A 13,837-nucleotide genomic window follows, 5' to 3' on the forward strand; every position below is an offset into this window, starting at 1 on the left:
TGTTAAATGTCTTTGTGGAGTCTTATGCCTCTTGCTTTATGGACGTTTTCATGATCCCCCCCCCCATAAAACACATTTTTCATTTGGGAGCAATGCCTTAATAATGTTCATAATAAGCTCAGATGCTCAGCAGCCGCTGCAGCTGAGCATTACATAATACAGCGCTACAATGTTTCTTATCTCTCATTGCAATCTGTGCTACCTGACTAACCCCCTGAGTGTGCTCTACTGTATAACACTGATCCATAATTTCAACAGTGAGTCATTATCCCAGCAGTTTATTTGACTGAAAAGATACTATGGAAAAGGGATCTGAAGTCAGGTGTTGTAGGTTTTTAATGATGGCTCTCCTCCTCTGCCAGACTTTGCCCTCCCACCCTTCTCCCCTCTCCCCCTCCATCTCTCTACAAATGAGTAATCCTAATGGAACAGATGGATGGAGGAGAAAAAAAAAGGGGGCATGGCAGCTTGTTGCACCGTCAATCAGTCCCCTCCCCCACTCTCACCTCCTGCCCTGTTCTTTTTCGTCGTGCATTTTTGCCCTGCTGTCATTATTTCAACCAGACATGACCAATATTGACACTCTTCACAAGGAAACATACCTTATTGTGTAACTCAAAGGCTATAATTCTAATGTTGCGCTTCTTTTGCAGCCGTTGATGAAAGGTGGAATGAACCGAGCCCAATAAAGGTCTCAGTGACAGATAAACGCCTGAAAACAATTTGTAGGAACCCCAACCATAAAGACATAACTGTCTTTCCCTGAAGGACACACAAACACGCTGATACAAATCCCTCAGGGACAACTACTGTAACTCATGTCAGAGAGTCACGTACCAAGGCCACGTGCATCTATCAGCTCATCAATACCTGTTACCTAGCAATAGCATCCAGGAATACCAATGAGACTTGGCCCGTTCACAGGCTGGATTTATGTGCCCAGTGTCCAATGGCACTCTGTGTTCGAATGAGACTGAATATTGATTTTAGATCTTTTCATCCAACATGCATGCTTCCCATTTAAAGCACACCTTAACGTTGACAAGAATATATATTTTTTTTTTTCTCTCTGTTTTTGTACAGCAGATTTCTGCAGTTGAATTCTGAAAAAAAAAAAGCATCGTTTTAAAAAGTTTCACACCCACACCAGTTTTCACTTCCCTCAGGAAATAATGTAGAATTGTTGTGGAGACACTTCCCGGACACCAGATTCAGACAATATATTTGGTTATGGCTCTTTATCTTGTACACAGAAATGTCTACAGAGATGCACCACATGTCAAAACATATCTGCGAACATCACCGACAAAATGGCCGACTTTTAAAGGCTCCCGGTGTAACCAGCGGTTAGCAATAAGGCAACTGGCTATGAGTTCTTGTCCATACACTGCATTGTTTACAGTCCGATTGGCTACCTGAGCAGCAAGAATGATCCATTGCTGAATTGCCTTTCTATGACTATTAATGGGTTGGTTGGATTTTGTCCCGTCTCTTTTACTGTTTACTTTTATACAACAGCCCATGCATTTTTATGGACAATCTGTAAGAGAGTAGCACACATAAACAGCATGGCCCTCTGCTCTAGATGAGCCCACGGCTTTGATAAGATGACCTGAGACAGGCGAGACATGGGCCTTCATCCACATGTATGTGTGTATGTTGGCACATTTGCCCACACTCATGTCATATGGGCATGTGTCCAAAGCTCAACCAGTCTGCCTGCAGCCAACAAACTGGTCCATGCGTCTGGCAAAATGTGTGCAATTGCCCACACATCACACTGCTATAATTGGAGGTCAGATGAATGGAGTTTCAATGGCAGCTACCAGTTCAAGCTTTTTATGTTTAACACATGGGCAAGTCAAGTGCTTTATTTAGAGCAGTTGTTGCTTTTATGGCTATACCAGTTAAACCCCTTGGTTTTACTAAAACTGTGTGAATGTGTAAGTGTGGCATTCAGTGTGAAAATTGTTTTTTTGAAGACTACAAATATGCTATAGAAGCCCAAGTCGGTTTCCCATTTAAACCTCAATTTATATTTTTTTAGAAATCAATGTTAAAGGCCTGTGAAGATTCTTTTTGGGTTGGGTTTGACTTCATATCGATAGGACACTTAAACTTAAACCCAGGCCTCCCGCTTAGAGGACCAAAGCCTTTGTACATGGGCTACGACCTTAACACTAGCCCATCAGTATCTTCCTAAATTCTCATTTTCCAGCATGTACATCTGATCTTTTCACAGATAAACATAAGAAATAATCCATTTGCTTCGTGGGAAACTTTTTTTTGGTTCCAGTTTCTCAAAGCAGTTTGTGCTGAAAATGTCTTTTCTCTGGCAGTGGGTGTGACACCTTTTACCTTTTGAACAGGATCACACGACCTTCGCCTGAAGCAAAGCTGTTAGGATTCAGTTCATGGAAATACAGGGCTGCTCCTATTCCCTGAATGGGAAAAAGAAAAGTACAGACAAGACATGACATTTTGATACTCTTTTTTTGTCTCTTCGTATCAGACTTAAGAAATTGGAAATTATTGCAACAGTACACATTTTTGTTACTTTGAGGAGGGCTCAGGAGACCTTCACTTTCACGTCTCCCCTTGTTGTATCTGTACACTTGTTCTTTCTCGTCTTAAAATGTCAATAAAATTATGTCAGTCTCCGGAGACAAAGACCTCCTTCATAGTTTGCCAAGCGGAGACATTTTAAGCTCAGACAAGATACAGACGGTTTCTGTTTTTGTATATCACTTTGCATAAGAATCTGGCTGAATGTCAAATTGGCCTAATGTAGATCTAGTGGTTCGGAATAAAACCGGTAACAGTTCGCATTTGGTTGTTGATCATATATCCCAACATTCATGCTATGCGCAAGTTTCAAGTATTCAATATTATATATCACCGTATGCAGATGACACTATCTTTTTTTTTACTGTACTTGTTCTGTTTTTAATTAGACATTGAATATTTTCCATGCATGTACACATTTCCTTTTCCATGATTACTGTACACTCTGTAATGCAGCCAAGAAATACTGTTTGAACTGCGTGCCACTTCTTTTATTGCCAAAGGTATCACCTTGTTCCCTACAAAACCCAATGCAGTTTCAGCTTTATCCCAGTGGTAAACAACATTAAGGACAATAGCCCCTGTGGGGTGGATGTGGAGGTGTGGATTGTTTTGGGGCGGGGGGGTTATGGACTGGCACATGCTGACCATCAGCACTACACAAAGCCTCAGAGAAAAGCAGGCGCTGGGGGATTCTGCGGATGGTGCTAGAAAAACTGACCCCAAAAAAGGGGAAGCCTCTCCTATACATGGTTGTCTGTGTGTGTGTGTGTGTGTGTGTGTGTGTGTGTGTGTGTGCGTGTGCGTGTAACCACGTGCAAGAAAGAGGCAGAGATTGTTTGTTCTGATAATGTGGCTGGCTGTGTGTGATCCGGTTTGGGTGGATGTTGGAGACAAAGAGGCTGCTCGTTCTGTCTTTTCTTTACAAAGAAGTGGTGTTAGTGTAGCCAAAGCTCCTCTCACAATAACTTCCAATGTTGTGGACAGCTTCTGATGAAGTCAGCAGTTAAACCACGAGACTCTTTTAATGAAGCAACCGAAACTTTGGATACTGAGAGGGAAACCTGGCAGAAGTGCTCTTGAGCAACAGTTAAACTCCTGGCTGGTTATGAGTATGAATAATTAGGTCATCTTTTAGGTTTAGAGCCTCTAATTTCGGTTCAGTTCCAAACCTGTGCGCTTTTTGCATTACTTAAACTGATTCCTAGACTTATTTTGTACATGCTTTAACGGAAGTCCAATCTTACAATACCAGTAAAGCAGAAAAACGCCATTTCCACCTTTTTTTCTTTTCATAAGAACATAAACATAGTCACTTCTCTCTGTCTCTGTGTCTTTCCCCACATCTTTCTTAAAGTATCTTGTTACATTTCGAGGTGAAGAAAGTGTAACACTATCCATCCTTTGTCTGCAGCGTAACTGTGCGTAAGTAAACGACACTTAACTCAGTATAAAGATATGAAACATGAATGAATAGCAGCCCATCTATCAATGTGGATTAGCGAGGCAGTGCTGCCCCTTGTCTTTGTTTAGGATCAAATAGTCCAGTCCAGGCTTTGCCCCAAAGAAGTAGGGCTCCTTTCTCACTTTACGGGACAGGCTTTGTTCACAGCAGACCTGTCGCTTGATGTGGCTCAGCCAAGGAGGGAGAGAAAAAGAGGGATCAGAGGAACGAGAGACCAACGTCTGTGGTCGGCGTAGTCGGCCAATAAAGTTATCACACTGACGGATACAGAGACGAGGACTGAGAGCAGGTTGGAGTCTTCTGCCCAGGGGTCAGCCTTCACTTCACGTGTTTACACTGAGGACTAAACATGTCGACATGTCTGTTCTGGTGTCTCATAAATTGTTGTCTGGTACACGCTGGCATAGATTTACATTTTGCATTCCTTCTTCAAAGATGCTCGAAGTGCCTTTTTTGTACAACCCCCGAAAACCAAGCTCGTGAAATGGCAGCATGATCATTTAAAGCTGCTACAGTCTCTATATGTTTTCATTAGTACTTGGGCACGTGACTTCTTTTGCGTGAAGGCAGGTTGCAAAAAAAGTTATAAGAGGCATCACTTGATCCTGGCTCTCCTGAGCTTTATGGAGCTTTAATTTTTTCTGGAATTCAACTGAAATGTTGTGATTCATGTCATTGCATTTCCTTGAACCCGGCCCCCCCCCCTCTTTTCTCTTTCACTGTTAAGGGTCAAACAGTTTCACCATTTTTTTGTTTTCAACCACTGCTATTGTTTCAGGGTTGTGAGCATAGAGTGTGGGCCGTCACACAGCAGCTTTAGTTCCTCCTCTTGTGTTTTTGGGATCTCTGAGCTCCTTATTCCACAGATCAGTTACTGGGAAAAACTCAGATTAAGCCCGAATGCAGCTGCAGTTCCGTGTAATGTTAATGTGTTAATTCTGCCTTTCCTGTATGTCTAGGAGTGAAGTCTCCAAGGATACTAAATCACTGAGAAACCGAGTTTTAGTGTGTTTATGTACAAATTACAGTGATGCATCGGTGCACTAAGCTGCAGATGAGAGAGAGCAGTCCGGCTCGGGATATTTTCTAAGAAAAATCTGTCACCGTGATCTGATGTGACTGCAGATGACTGTGTTTCCATCCCTCCCTGTAATACTCGTCCTGCCCCACTCCCTCATTTGTCTAGTCAGGCTGTCACGCCTCACTGTCTCTCACTGTGACTGAAGGCTGTGGAGTGACCAACTTAGCACGCTGCTGCAGGGTTCGCGAAGCGAGAGCCAGAAGGACTGTTGGATTTGTGTCAGCAGGCTTCACATCATGCTGCTTCATATCATGCAATGTCTTTTAAAGTCCTTTCTAATCACTGACAATAACCTTCACTCTGCTGAAGTTTGCTAAGGACTCCTTTCTGTCTGAGTTCACTGACTGAGATTTATAGTTCAAAATCACTGAATTAAACACAAGTGGCTGAGTCGACACTGGAAGACTAAAAAACTGAACTCAAAAACAGTTTAAACAGAGATTAGTCATCAAAGGCTCAACTGCTTCAAAAAAGTGTTGTTTGAAGCGCCTGTGAGGAGTGCTGTGTTAATTTTGTTGACCTCTGTGGACAAAGCAGGACTTCCTGTCTCTTTACTTTCTCTTTACTACTGTATTTAAAGGCAAATCCCTCTTTTAGAAAAGATATTTATTTTACATACGTATTTATAAAGGCGCGCGGCGGCGGCTTCATTTCATTCTACACAGTAAAGGATGTGTAGACAACCTGTACTGAAAAACCCAGATCAGAATCAAAATGAATAGAAATGCAAACTAATACTCAAAAAGTGTTCTATGAAAGCATTGTTTTCTCTTTACAAGCACACCACACATACATCATGATGTATAGACATACACTAAGTGTTGGACTTATGGCCACAGCTATGAACACTTCACACCAGGCTAAAGGCCTTAGAGACAATAGATGAAGGGTATTGAAGATTTGCTGCAGTATTTAAGGTGTTTAATATGAACTCATAGTTGATGACTATGCGAAGAATCATTACAAACTCTTCAAATGTGACTGATGATAGGCATCCTTATGGAGAATGTGTGAGGATGAAAACATTTTGCATGAACTTTGAAGGCAGAGATGTTTGATGTCCGCCATTATCGTCTGTTAAAATGTCCTCCTTACTGTAAGATACTGTAAACACTGTACGGTGTACATCACTGAGGCCCAAACAAGTCATTTCAGTCTGACAGGCAGACTACACTGTTCTCACAGACTTTAATCAACAACGGTTGGCGAAACGACAGAGTGAAATCAAAGGAGAGAACGAGAGAGGGAAAGAGAGAGAGTAAGACACGAGGAAGCAGAGTTGGCCTCATTGACCTCTGGGCTTTGACCCCTGAGTCAGAGAAAAGAGGGAAGAGGAGGATGAGGGATGACCTGCCCACCAGCTGAAGACGCTCATTGTCGTGACGCTCATCCTCCTCCGAGTCCTCCTCGTCATCATCTTTTTTGTGCGTGCCCTGTGAGAAGATTAGTATTGCAGATATTTGACGCGCTTAGGTTCACTGTATGTGTGTAATGGTTTTTTTTAGAGCCTTTTTTGGAGGATAGCGCCTCGAGAGGTGATGTCTTTCACTTCACTTCACAACACAGTACAGCCTTGTGGTGTGGCCTTTAACTTAAAAACAACAAAAAAAATCACTCAAACTGCCTTTCAGAAAATTTTTTTTTTGACTTTGCTTCAAACTAGTATGAAAGTACATTTGTCTGCTCCCTTTAGGATGGTAGAGTTCAGTTTTATGGTGTATAATAATGCAAACAAAACAACAGTTTCCTTCGTGAATGAGCATTTTGCTTCTTAATACTCGCTGGCATCCAGGCTGTTGAAATATGGAGATGTTGACATTTGCAGCTAATGTTATTTATGCGTGTCTGTTTTCTGATGTGCCCGTGTTTCCGGAGTCATCGCTGTTGTATCCTGATTTATTTTTCACCCCCAGGCAATAAATCTCTCTCTGCCTCTCTGGAGATGTGACCCTGGTCAGATATAAAAAAAGAGTGACATAGCCCGGCCAATGAAGAGCACATGATAACATGGAGATTTGTTAATATTAGAGGATTGTTCTTTTAAATAATCACGTTTTGGTAACTTGAAAACAATATTCACTTCATGTTTTACTTGAAAGATTGGTCCTAATGCATATTGTACTGAATGAATTAGCCCACATTTACAAAAGAGTTCATTCACACAAGAAGGAGGCCAGTTTTTGTCTTAGCTGTGGATTTGCCTTCATTGATTATCTTGAGTAGCGAGTATCAAAGCTGGGGTTCTCTTTTACAAAGTCACAAAGCTGCCTTTTTTTTTTTTTTTTTTTTTTTTTTTTTGCGGTTTACATCTATCTTTGTTGTTGAGGAAAAGAAAAAGTATCATTTAACAGGACAAATATACTTCAGTGTACTTCAAAATTCAGCGCCCCGAACTTACTCAAAGTTGCGGCCTATTAAGATCAAAAACATTTTTCAGGGGCGCCGTTAGCCTATTGGTTATGTGACGCGTCCCGTGAACAGAGGCTGGAGTTCCTCATCGCAGCAGGCGTTGGTTTAAATCCATCCTCGACCCTTTGCCGCATGTCATCCCCCACTCTCTCCTCCCAACACTTTTCCTGTCTCTCTTCAGCTGTCCTATCCAATAAAGGCAAACATGGCCCGAAGACATCTTGTAGGAAAAAAAACAAAACCTTTTCCATCATATTTTGCTGATGGTATGAATTTTGAATAAAAAGAAAGCAGCACTCTTACATAATGTTTAGTGTCAGCATATTTGTCAGACACACAGTTCTCCAATGGCCTTTGACTCAGTATTATTTTGTGTGACTAGTGTTTTCTTTGATATTACTGAAATGGGCTAAACTTAAATTATCGAAGGATTCTAATGAAAGTGTTTGTTTGCGTTAGTTTAAAGGGATACTTCACCCATTTACATGAAGCTGTGTATCATTAGAAACATGGTAGTAGTGTTGAATGGTCGTGAATCCAACCCTCATTTTGCCCTGAGACGAGAAAAATGTGTTTTTCTTTGCTTGAAAGTTTTCTTCATGTGATGCAAAAAGCGTCATATTGTCCAACACTACTACCATGTTTCTAATGATACAAAGCTTCATGCAAATGGGTGAAGTATCCCTTTAAGTATCGTTGTTCAACTATGTTCATTAGAAAATCTTTTCAGAAATTGTCTGCTGATTGACTTTTTTCTATTATTAATTATTTTAACACTTTTATCAGCCTCGGAAATGAGTCCTTTTGCACAAGCGCTCCATGGATTAATATAAATGCAGCTGCAGCACATCATTTTTCACACATCAGCTGTCACATTCTTCCCTCTGGCTTTAGAGTTTCTCTTCCTCTTTGCTCGATCGTGAGTGTAATTCTCATTGTCATCAATCCTGCTCATCAAGCCTCATCATCTACGTCCTCTTTTCCCATCACTCATTACCTTTTAGACAAAAGGGCCGCTTATGAGCAGCCTGCCAGGTGAATGGCCTGGAGGTCCAGCTTGGTTAAATATGGCCACTGTCGCTGAGGGGGGGGGAGGATTTTTTTTAATGCTGCAAAAGCATGGAGCATTATTGTAATTAATCTATATAAGGGTTATTACATCTGCATGATGTCACATTGCTTTATTTCACAATGAGATTAGCAGATTTAGCATGCATGGCTTGCACTTAATGCACTTTGTTGTGTTGCTCTCTTCCACTCTCTTTTTCTCCCTCTCTGCTGTTTTCCCTCTCGATTAACTAGTGAGAGTTTTATCCAATAGGACGTGTCGGCGTAATTAGTTGTGTCCTGGGGTCGTATTAGCTCACACTCTGCCTAGCTCAGCTGGATAGAATCTGACACACTGCTCTCTGTGTGTTAGTGTGTGTCATTACGCCGCGCTCCTCTAAGTCATGAGATATGCTTTCTCTTCTGTTGAATGCAGGAGTAAGTAACAGGCCTGAATCTAATAGCGCGCTAATTTTAACTTTAGATGGATATCTCTGAAGACCTTAAAATGGTTCTTCTGTGCACACGCTCAGCCTGTGTACCAGCATGTGTCTGTTCGCCTACAGTATACACTCAAGGACACATGTGAGAGTCATAAATAATCAAGGTATAAGAGCCATTTACCAAACAGCAGCACACTGCTTCATATCAGAGTCCATCTCAGCCTGCTGGAAGGAGTCACTGTCACACCTTGGCTGCTTTTCATCCAACAGGAAAACACGTGCGTTTCCACAAGTCAGGCACACAACATGAAGTCTGTCATTGCTCAAATGTAGACAAAAATCTTAAAATGATTTAGATCAAACCATGAGATGAAGATAAAGAATTGCCAAACACACTTTTCCTGCAACAACAGCAACATTCTGAAAGGTTGCTGACGGGAATTTAAATCCATTCACATAAAAGTTAACATTTGTACAGCTCTCATAACGCAATGCATATTGTATATTGAAAAATAAAAGCTGAAAAACAAAAGGTTTCCTGCTCCTAATGGTGCTGTTAAAAGCCCATTAATGGCAACATGTTTACGTGCTGCTGTGTTTATCAATCTGTGGTTCAGAGCAGTGCTCGTGGGATTTGCACTCATGTGTATCTCTTTCCATTTGAGAAGCCGTCTAGGACGCTAGCACTAATGTGGTGCGTCTGCGCATGCACGTGCCAATCTTCTGCTCAGCTTTATTGGTTGTCATTCCAGCTGAGTGCACTCACATGCCATATGTTTAGAGGCCAACACGTGGTGGACTGGGCATAATACAGCCACACTACGGACACAACCAGAGCTGAATAACTCAGAGAATCCCACATAAATCTGTTAGCGATCCTACCCTCATGCTTGTATTTAGCCCTCTTGATTGAATCTTGAACTACAGAATGATAATGACTTATTAAAACAGGAATGAAGAGGGTAAGAGTCTTTAGTTGTTTCACTTCCAAGGACTGGCGTCAGGTTTGTTTTGACGTTTTCCTCCTGCTAAGCACCATGAAGCGGCAGATTTACCGGTCATGCAACCGACAAGCCACTCGTCATCCTCTTATACACACTCAAGTTTGTATTTTAAGCAAACAAAGAACAAAGTAAACCTTCCATTAAGGCTCAAACGTAATAGTCTGCATCTACATCTTTCTTTTTTATGGTTACATTTTGTCCACATTTCACATTTTGAGCCTTTTTTTGGTAGGGCCTGACCAATACGGGATTTTTGGGTCCGATACCAATATATCAGCCGATACCTTTCTCAAAACGACGTTTCATCTGTAGCACTAGATATGTACACGTTTATTGTGTTAATCCCTCACGATTAGCTTCAAACACTTTTGGAAAAGAGATACAGTATAACTAAGATGGTCACAAAGGAGCTGCACATGTACTGTACCTGTACGTGACACACCTCCCCGCACTCTGGAGAGTGGTAATGCTTGTTGTAAACAATATAGCTCACTCTGGTGACAAAGAACTGCTAGTGTAAGGTAATTAATCGTTCGGGCTCTACTTGTTTGTGTGTGTTCAAGGTGCAAATGAGCTTAAACTTTTATCATCATTTCTCATGAATATGTTGCTACGCCTGTTTTATTTATTTTTTTCTCTTTACAGTTTGAATCCAGACGTCGTAACAGAACATCATCAACATAATAAAGGGTAATTGTGAGCCACTTAACCATGGACAGGCACAGAAAGTGGGAGCAATGCTTCGGAGCTGTGCTAATGGTACTCTTGTGTCACATGACCTCGGCGCTGGAGGTGCCGCTGGATCGTAAGTATTGTCTTTATCAATATCAGAATTACTATCATTACGGAAGTAGGAACTTTTCAACCAACTATGCAGCTTGCATCTTAATTTTCTAAACTGTTGGAGAAGTTCCATTGAACCCTGTTTCAGCTTTGCACGCATCGGCATGGAATAAAGTTTGCAGTTTCAGCTATGAAATGCAATTAAACTTCTTAAGAATTCTACCTATCTATTTATCTATCTGTAACACATCCCGCTTAAAATTATTCTTCAACTACTCCTTGTGCATCGATTGCCCCTGCCTAACGTAACTGAAATCCCCTCCAAAGAAGGCAGCCTCAATACGGTGCATGAAAGTATGTTGAACGTTCAACTTTTTCACCTGAACCTGTGGTTTACTCCTTGCAACAACAAAAAAAACTAACACCTTTTCCTCACTATCCTATCACTGTGGTACGGCGTTTTACGGTGGCCATAAAGCTAAAGTTCTGGAAGGATGTAAGTTTCCACAAACACTTGCAGGAATTGTTTTGGTTTTGTTTTTTGTTTTTTTTTAAAGAATAGTTTGTGTGAGTTCTAGCGATGTTAGAGTTGCATGCAGTGATGTCAACAGTGTTTCTGTGTGGCGTGACTTGCTTGCTTTGGCGTGGAGCTCTGTATATGTCGGCTCACAGACGACAGGTAGGTTATTAGATTAGGTGTGTTGTGGCTTCGTTTGCAGCTCCACATGGTGTGAAACGACACGGTCGAGTCTGAATGAACGCTTGCTGCATGCTGCTCGCGTCTCCATTCTTCCGTCATTTCAAGTGCGAAGTGTTTGTGTGTGTTTGTGTGTGTGTGCGTGCGTGCGTGTGTGTGTCTTAACTACGTTTCTGTTCATGTTTCCTCAGTGCCCCAACCCCCCACTATCACGCTACAGTCCCCGAAGGATTACATCTTTGATCCGCGGGAGAACATTGTCATCCACTGTGAGGCAAAGGGGAAGCCTCATCCCAGGTGAGAGGATCACATGAATGCTTCAGACAAACTCTCACTCATCACTTATTTCAGTGGTTACTTTTCTGGTTAACGTAACTTAGCAACAAAAACTCTGGGAAGTAATAAATGATGTCAAAACTCAGCAGCTTCCTTTCCGTTGTCCTCTGTATGAAATTATAGATCTGCTTCGGAGGGCAGCTTAAACAAACAGTATGGAAAATCCCTATAGCAACTGTTGCCATGGAGATCATTTGGGAACCACACCTGACAGAGCGAATTAGACAGTTTGGATTTGACACATGGCTCTCAATCGAAATGAGTGAACCAAACCCTCTCTATAAAATCACTCATTCAAATCAGTCTGCAATGCCTCCTGATTGGAACACTCTTTAGTGCCTCTTTACTTCTTTTTTACACGTCCTCATGGCTTCCAGCACAGAAAAAAATACACAGGTATGCATTTCTCTCGTCCTCCAGTTTCTCATGGACCAGAAATGGGAGCCACTTTGACGTAGAGAAAGACTCCAAAGTTCTGATAAAGCCCGGATCAGGAACTCTGGTCATCGACATCAGCGGGGAAAAGGCAGAGGCTTACGAGGGAACATATCAGTGTACGGCACACAACGAGCACGGCACGGCTGTATCCAACAACATTGTCATCAGACAGTCAAGTAAGATTCAGGATCATATTTCAAATTTTCTTTTTGTATTATTTGAGCTCTAATTAAATAATCGTTTATGCCTCAAGAAGCACAAAGGAGTGAAGCATAATGTGCTTTTCTTTATTTTCATTTGGCGTAAAAAAAAAAATACACCAAAACAAAATGTCTCTTTTAGAAATTATGAATGGATGTGCTACATGCTATTATCGAAACAACACTACAGGAAGCCTGCAGTACCTTTGTTTGATGTTTGTGACTCGCAGGGTCCCCCTTGTGGTCGAAGGAGAGAAATGAGGCCATCGTGGTGCAGATGGGGGTTTCCCTGGTACTGCAGTGCCGACCCCCTGCAGGGCTGCCCCCACCCGTCATCTTCTGGATGGATAACAGTGAGTCACTGCAGAGCACACATGGTTCAAGGACATTAGATTTTATTCATGAACAACTGTAAAGTGGTTGTTGAAAGATCTGATGGATAAACTGCATACTGAAAAACGCATACTGGCCCTTTAAGGAAATAAATACATTTTTGTTTCATTTCATGCCTCTTTCCCTCTCTGTCCTTTAGTTTTCCAGAGGTTACCGCTGGATAAACGAGTGTCCCAGGCTCTGAATGGAGACTTGTACTTCTCGAACGTTCTCCCAGAAGACAGCAGGCCCGACTACATCTGCTACGCCCGCTTCCCTCACACACAAACCATCCAGCAGAAACAGCCAATCTCAGTCACCGTGCTGAACAGTAAGTCATTCGACTGACAAATCTCACACATGTTCTTTGCTGTGCTTTTACACACTTTACTACTGAACAGAAAAACTGTTTTTTTTTTGTGACAATTTGTCACAACAATTTTGAAAAAAGCCTTTTTCAGATATTTGAAGTCATTTTTTTTTCTCTCATTTTAAGATTTTTTTTCCAATGTTTCTTCTTTTGCAATTTGTGTTTTATCCACATGCAAACCTTTTAGCCTCACATGAATTTGTGTACTTTTCCCCCTCTTTCATGAGCCTCAAAGACATTCTGGTGTGACTTGATTTACAGTAGTTCTATCACAATACTGTCACTGTTCTTCTTAACTCTTATCCTGTGTTTTTTAAAATGCATTTACCAACAGCCAATGCATTTGTTGAAAACACTTTACAAAGCCATTGTGTAGAAACATGTCCTTTTTCTCTGTCCTAGTTTTGCATGCTTATCATTTTCTGTTGTATTACAGTGGAAACTTTGAATGAGACTGTGGCTGCTTTGTACAATATCACTGATTTCTATAGTGGTGAGTGCTGCTGGTTTATATCCCACTCAGCCCCTTCACTGTGAACCCAGTCCTGTTTTCACTCCCTGACCTAACCAAACCTGACCGAAATCCCCTCCTCAGTGAACATATTAACCAAATCCTTCCTTTGGTTT

The 13,837-nt window shown here is 41.5% G+C and overlaps 1 protein-coding gene across 7 annotated transcripts in view; it reads left to right on the forward strand.

The window, feature by feature from the left end:
* Window positions 1-13,837, forward strand: part of nrcama (neuronal cell adhesion molecule a) — a 56,064-nt gene that overhangs the window by 24,825 nt on the left and 17,402 nt on the right. For 5 of the 7 annotated variants that reach the window (XM_079335331.1, XM_079335334.1, XM_079335335.1 and 2 more), the window contains exons 3-8: window positions 10,660-10,819; window positions 11,276-11,293; window positions 11,686-11,791; window positions 12,251-12,444; window positions 12,699-12,821; window positions 13,001-13,171. In XM_079335331.1, the coding sequence (XP_079191457.1) occupies window positions 10,726-10,819; window positions 11,276-11,293; window positions 11,686-11,791; window positions 12,251-12,444; window positions 12,699-12,821; window positions 13,001-13,171 (706 nt within the window). In that variant the 5' untranslated portion in view covers window positions 10,660-10,725. The remainder of the gene's footprint in view (window positions 1-10,659; window positions 10,820-11,275; window positions 11,294-11,685; window positions 11,792-12,250; window positions 12,445-12,698; window positions 12,822-13,000; window positions 13,172-13,837) is intronic. The other 2 variants (XM_079335332.1, XM_079335337.1) reach the window with 1 other exon arrangement.

This window comes from Symphodus melops, assembly GCF_947650265.1.
Source record: "Symphodus melops genome assembly, chromosome: 22".
Taxonomy (NCBI): Eukaryota; Metazoa; Chordata; class Actinopteri; order Labriformes; family Labridae; genus Symphodus; species Symphodus melops.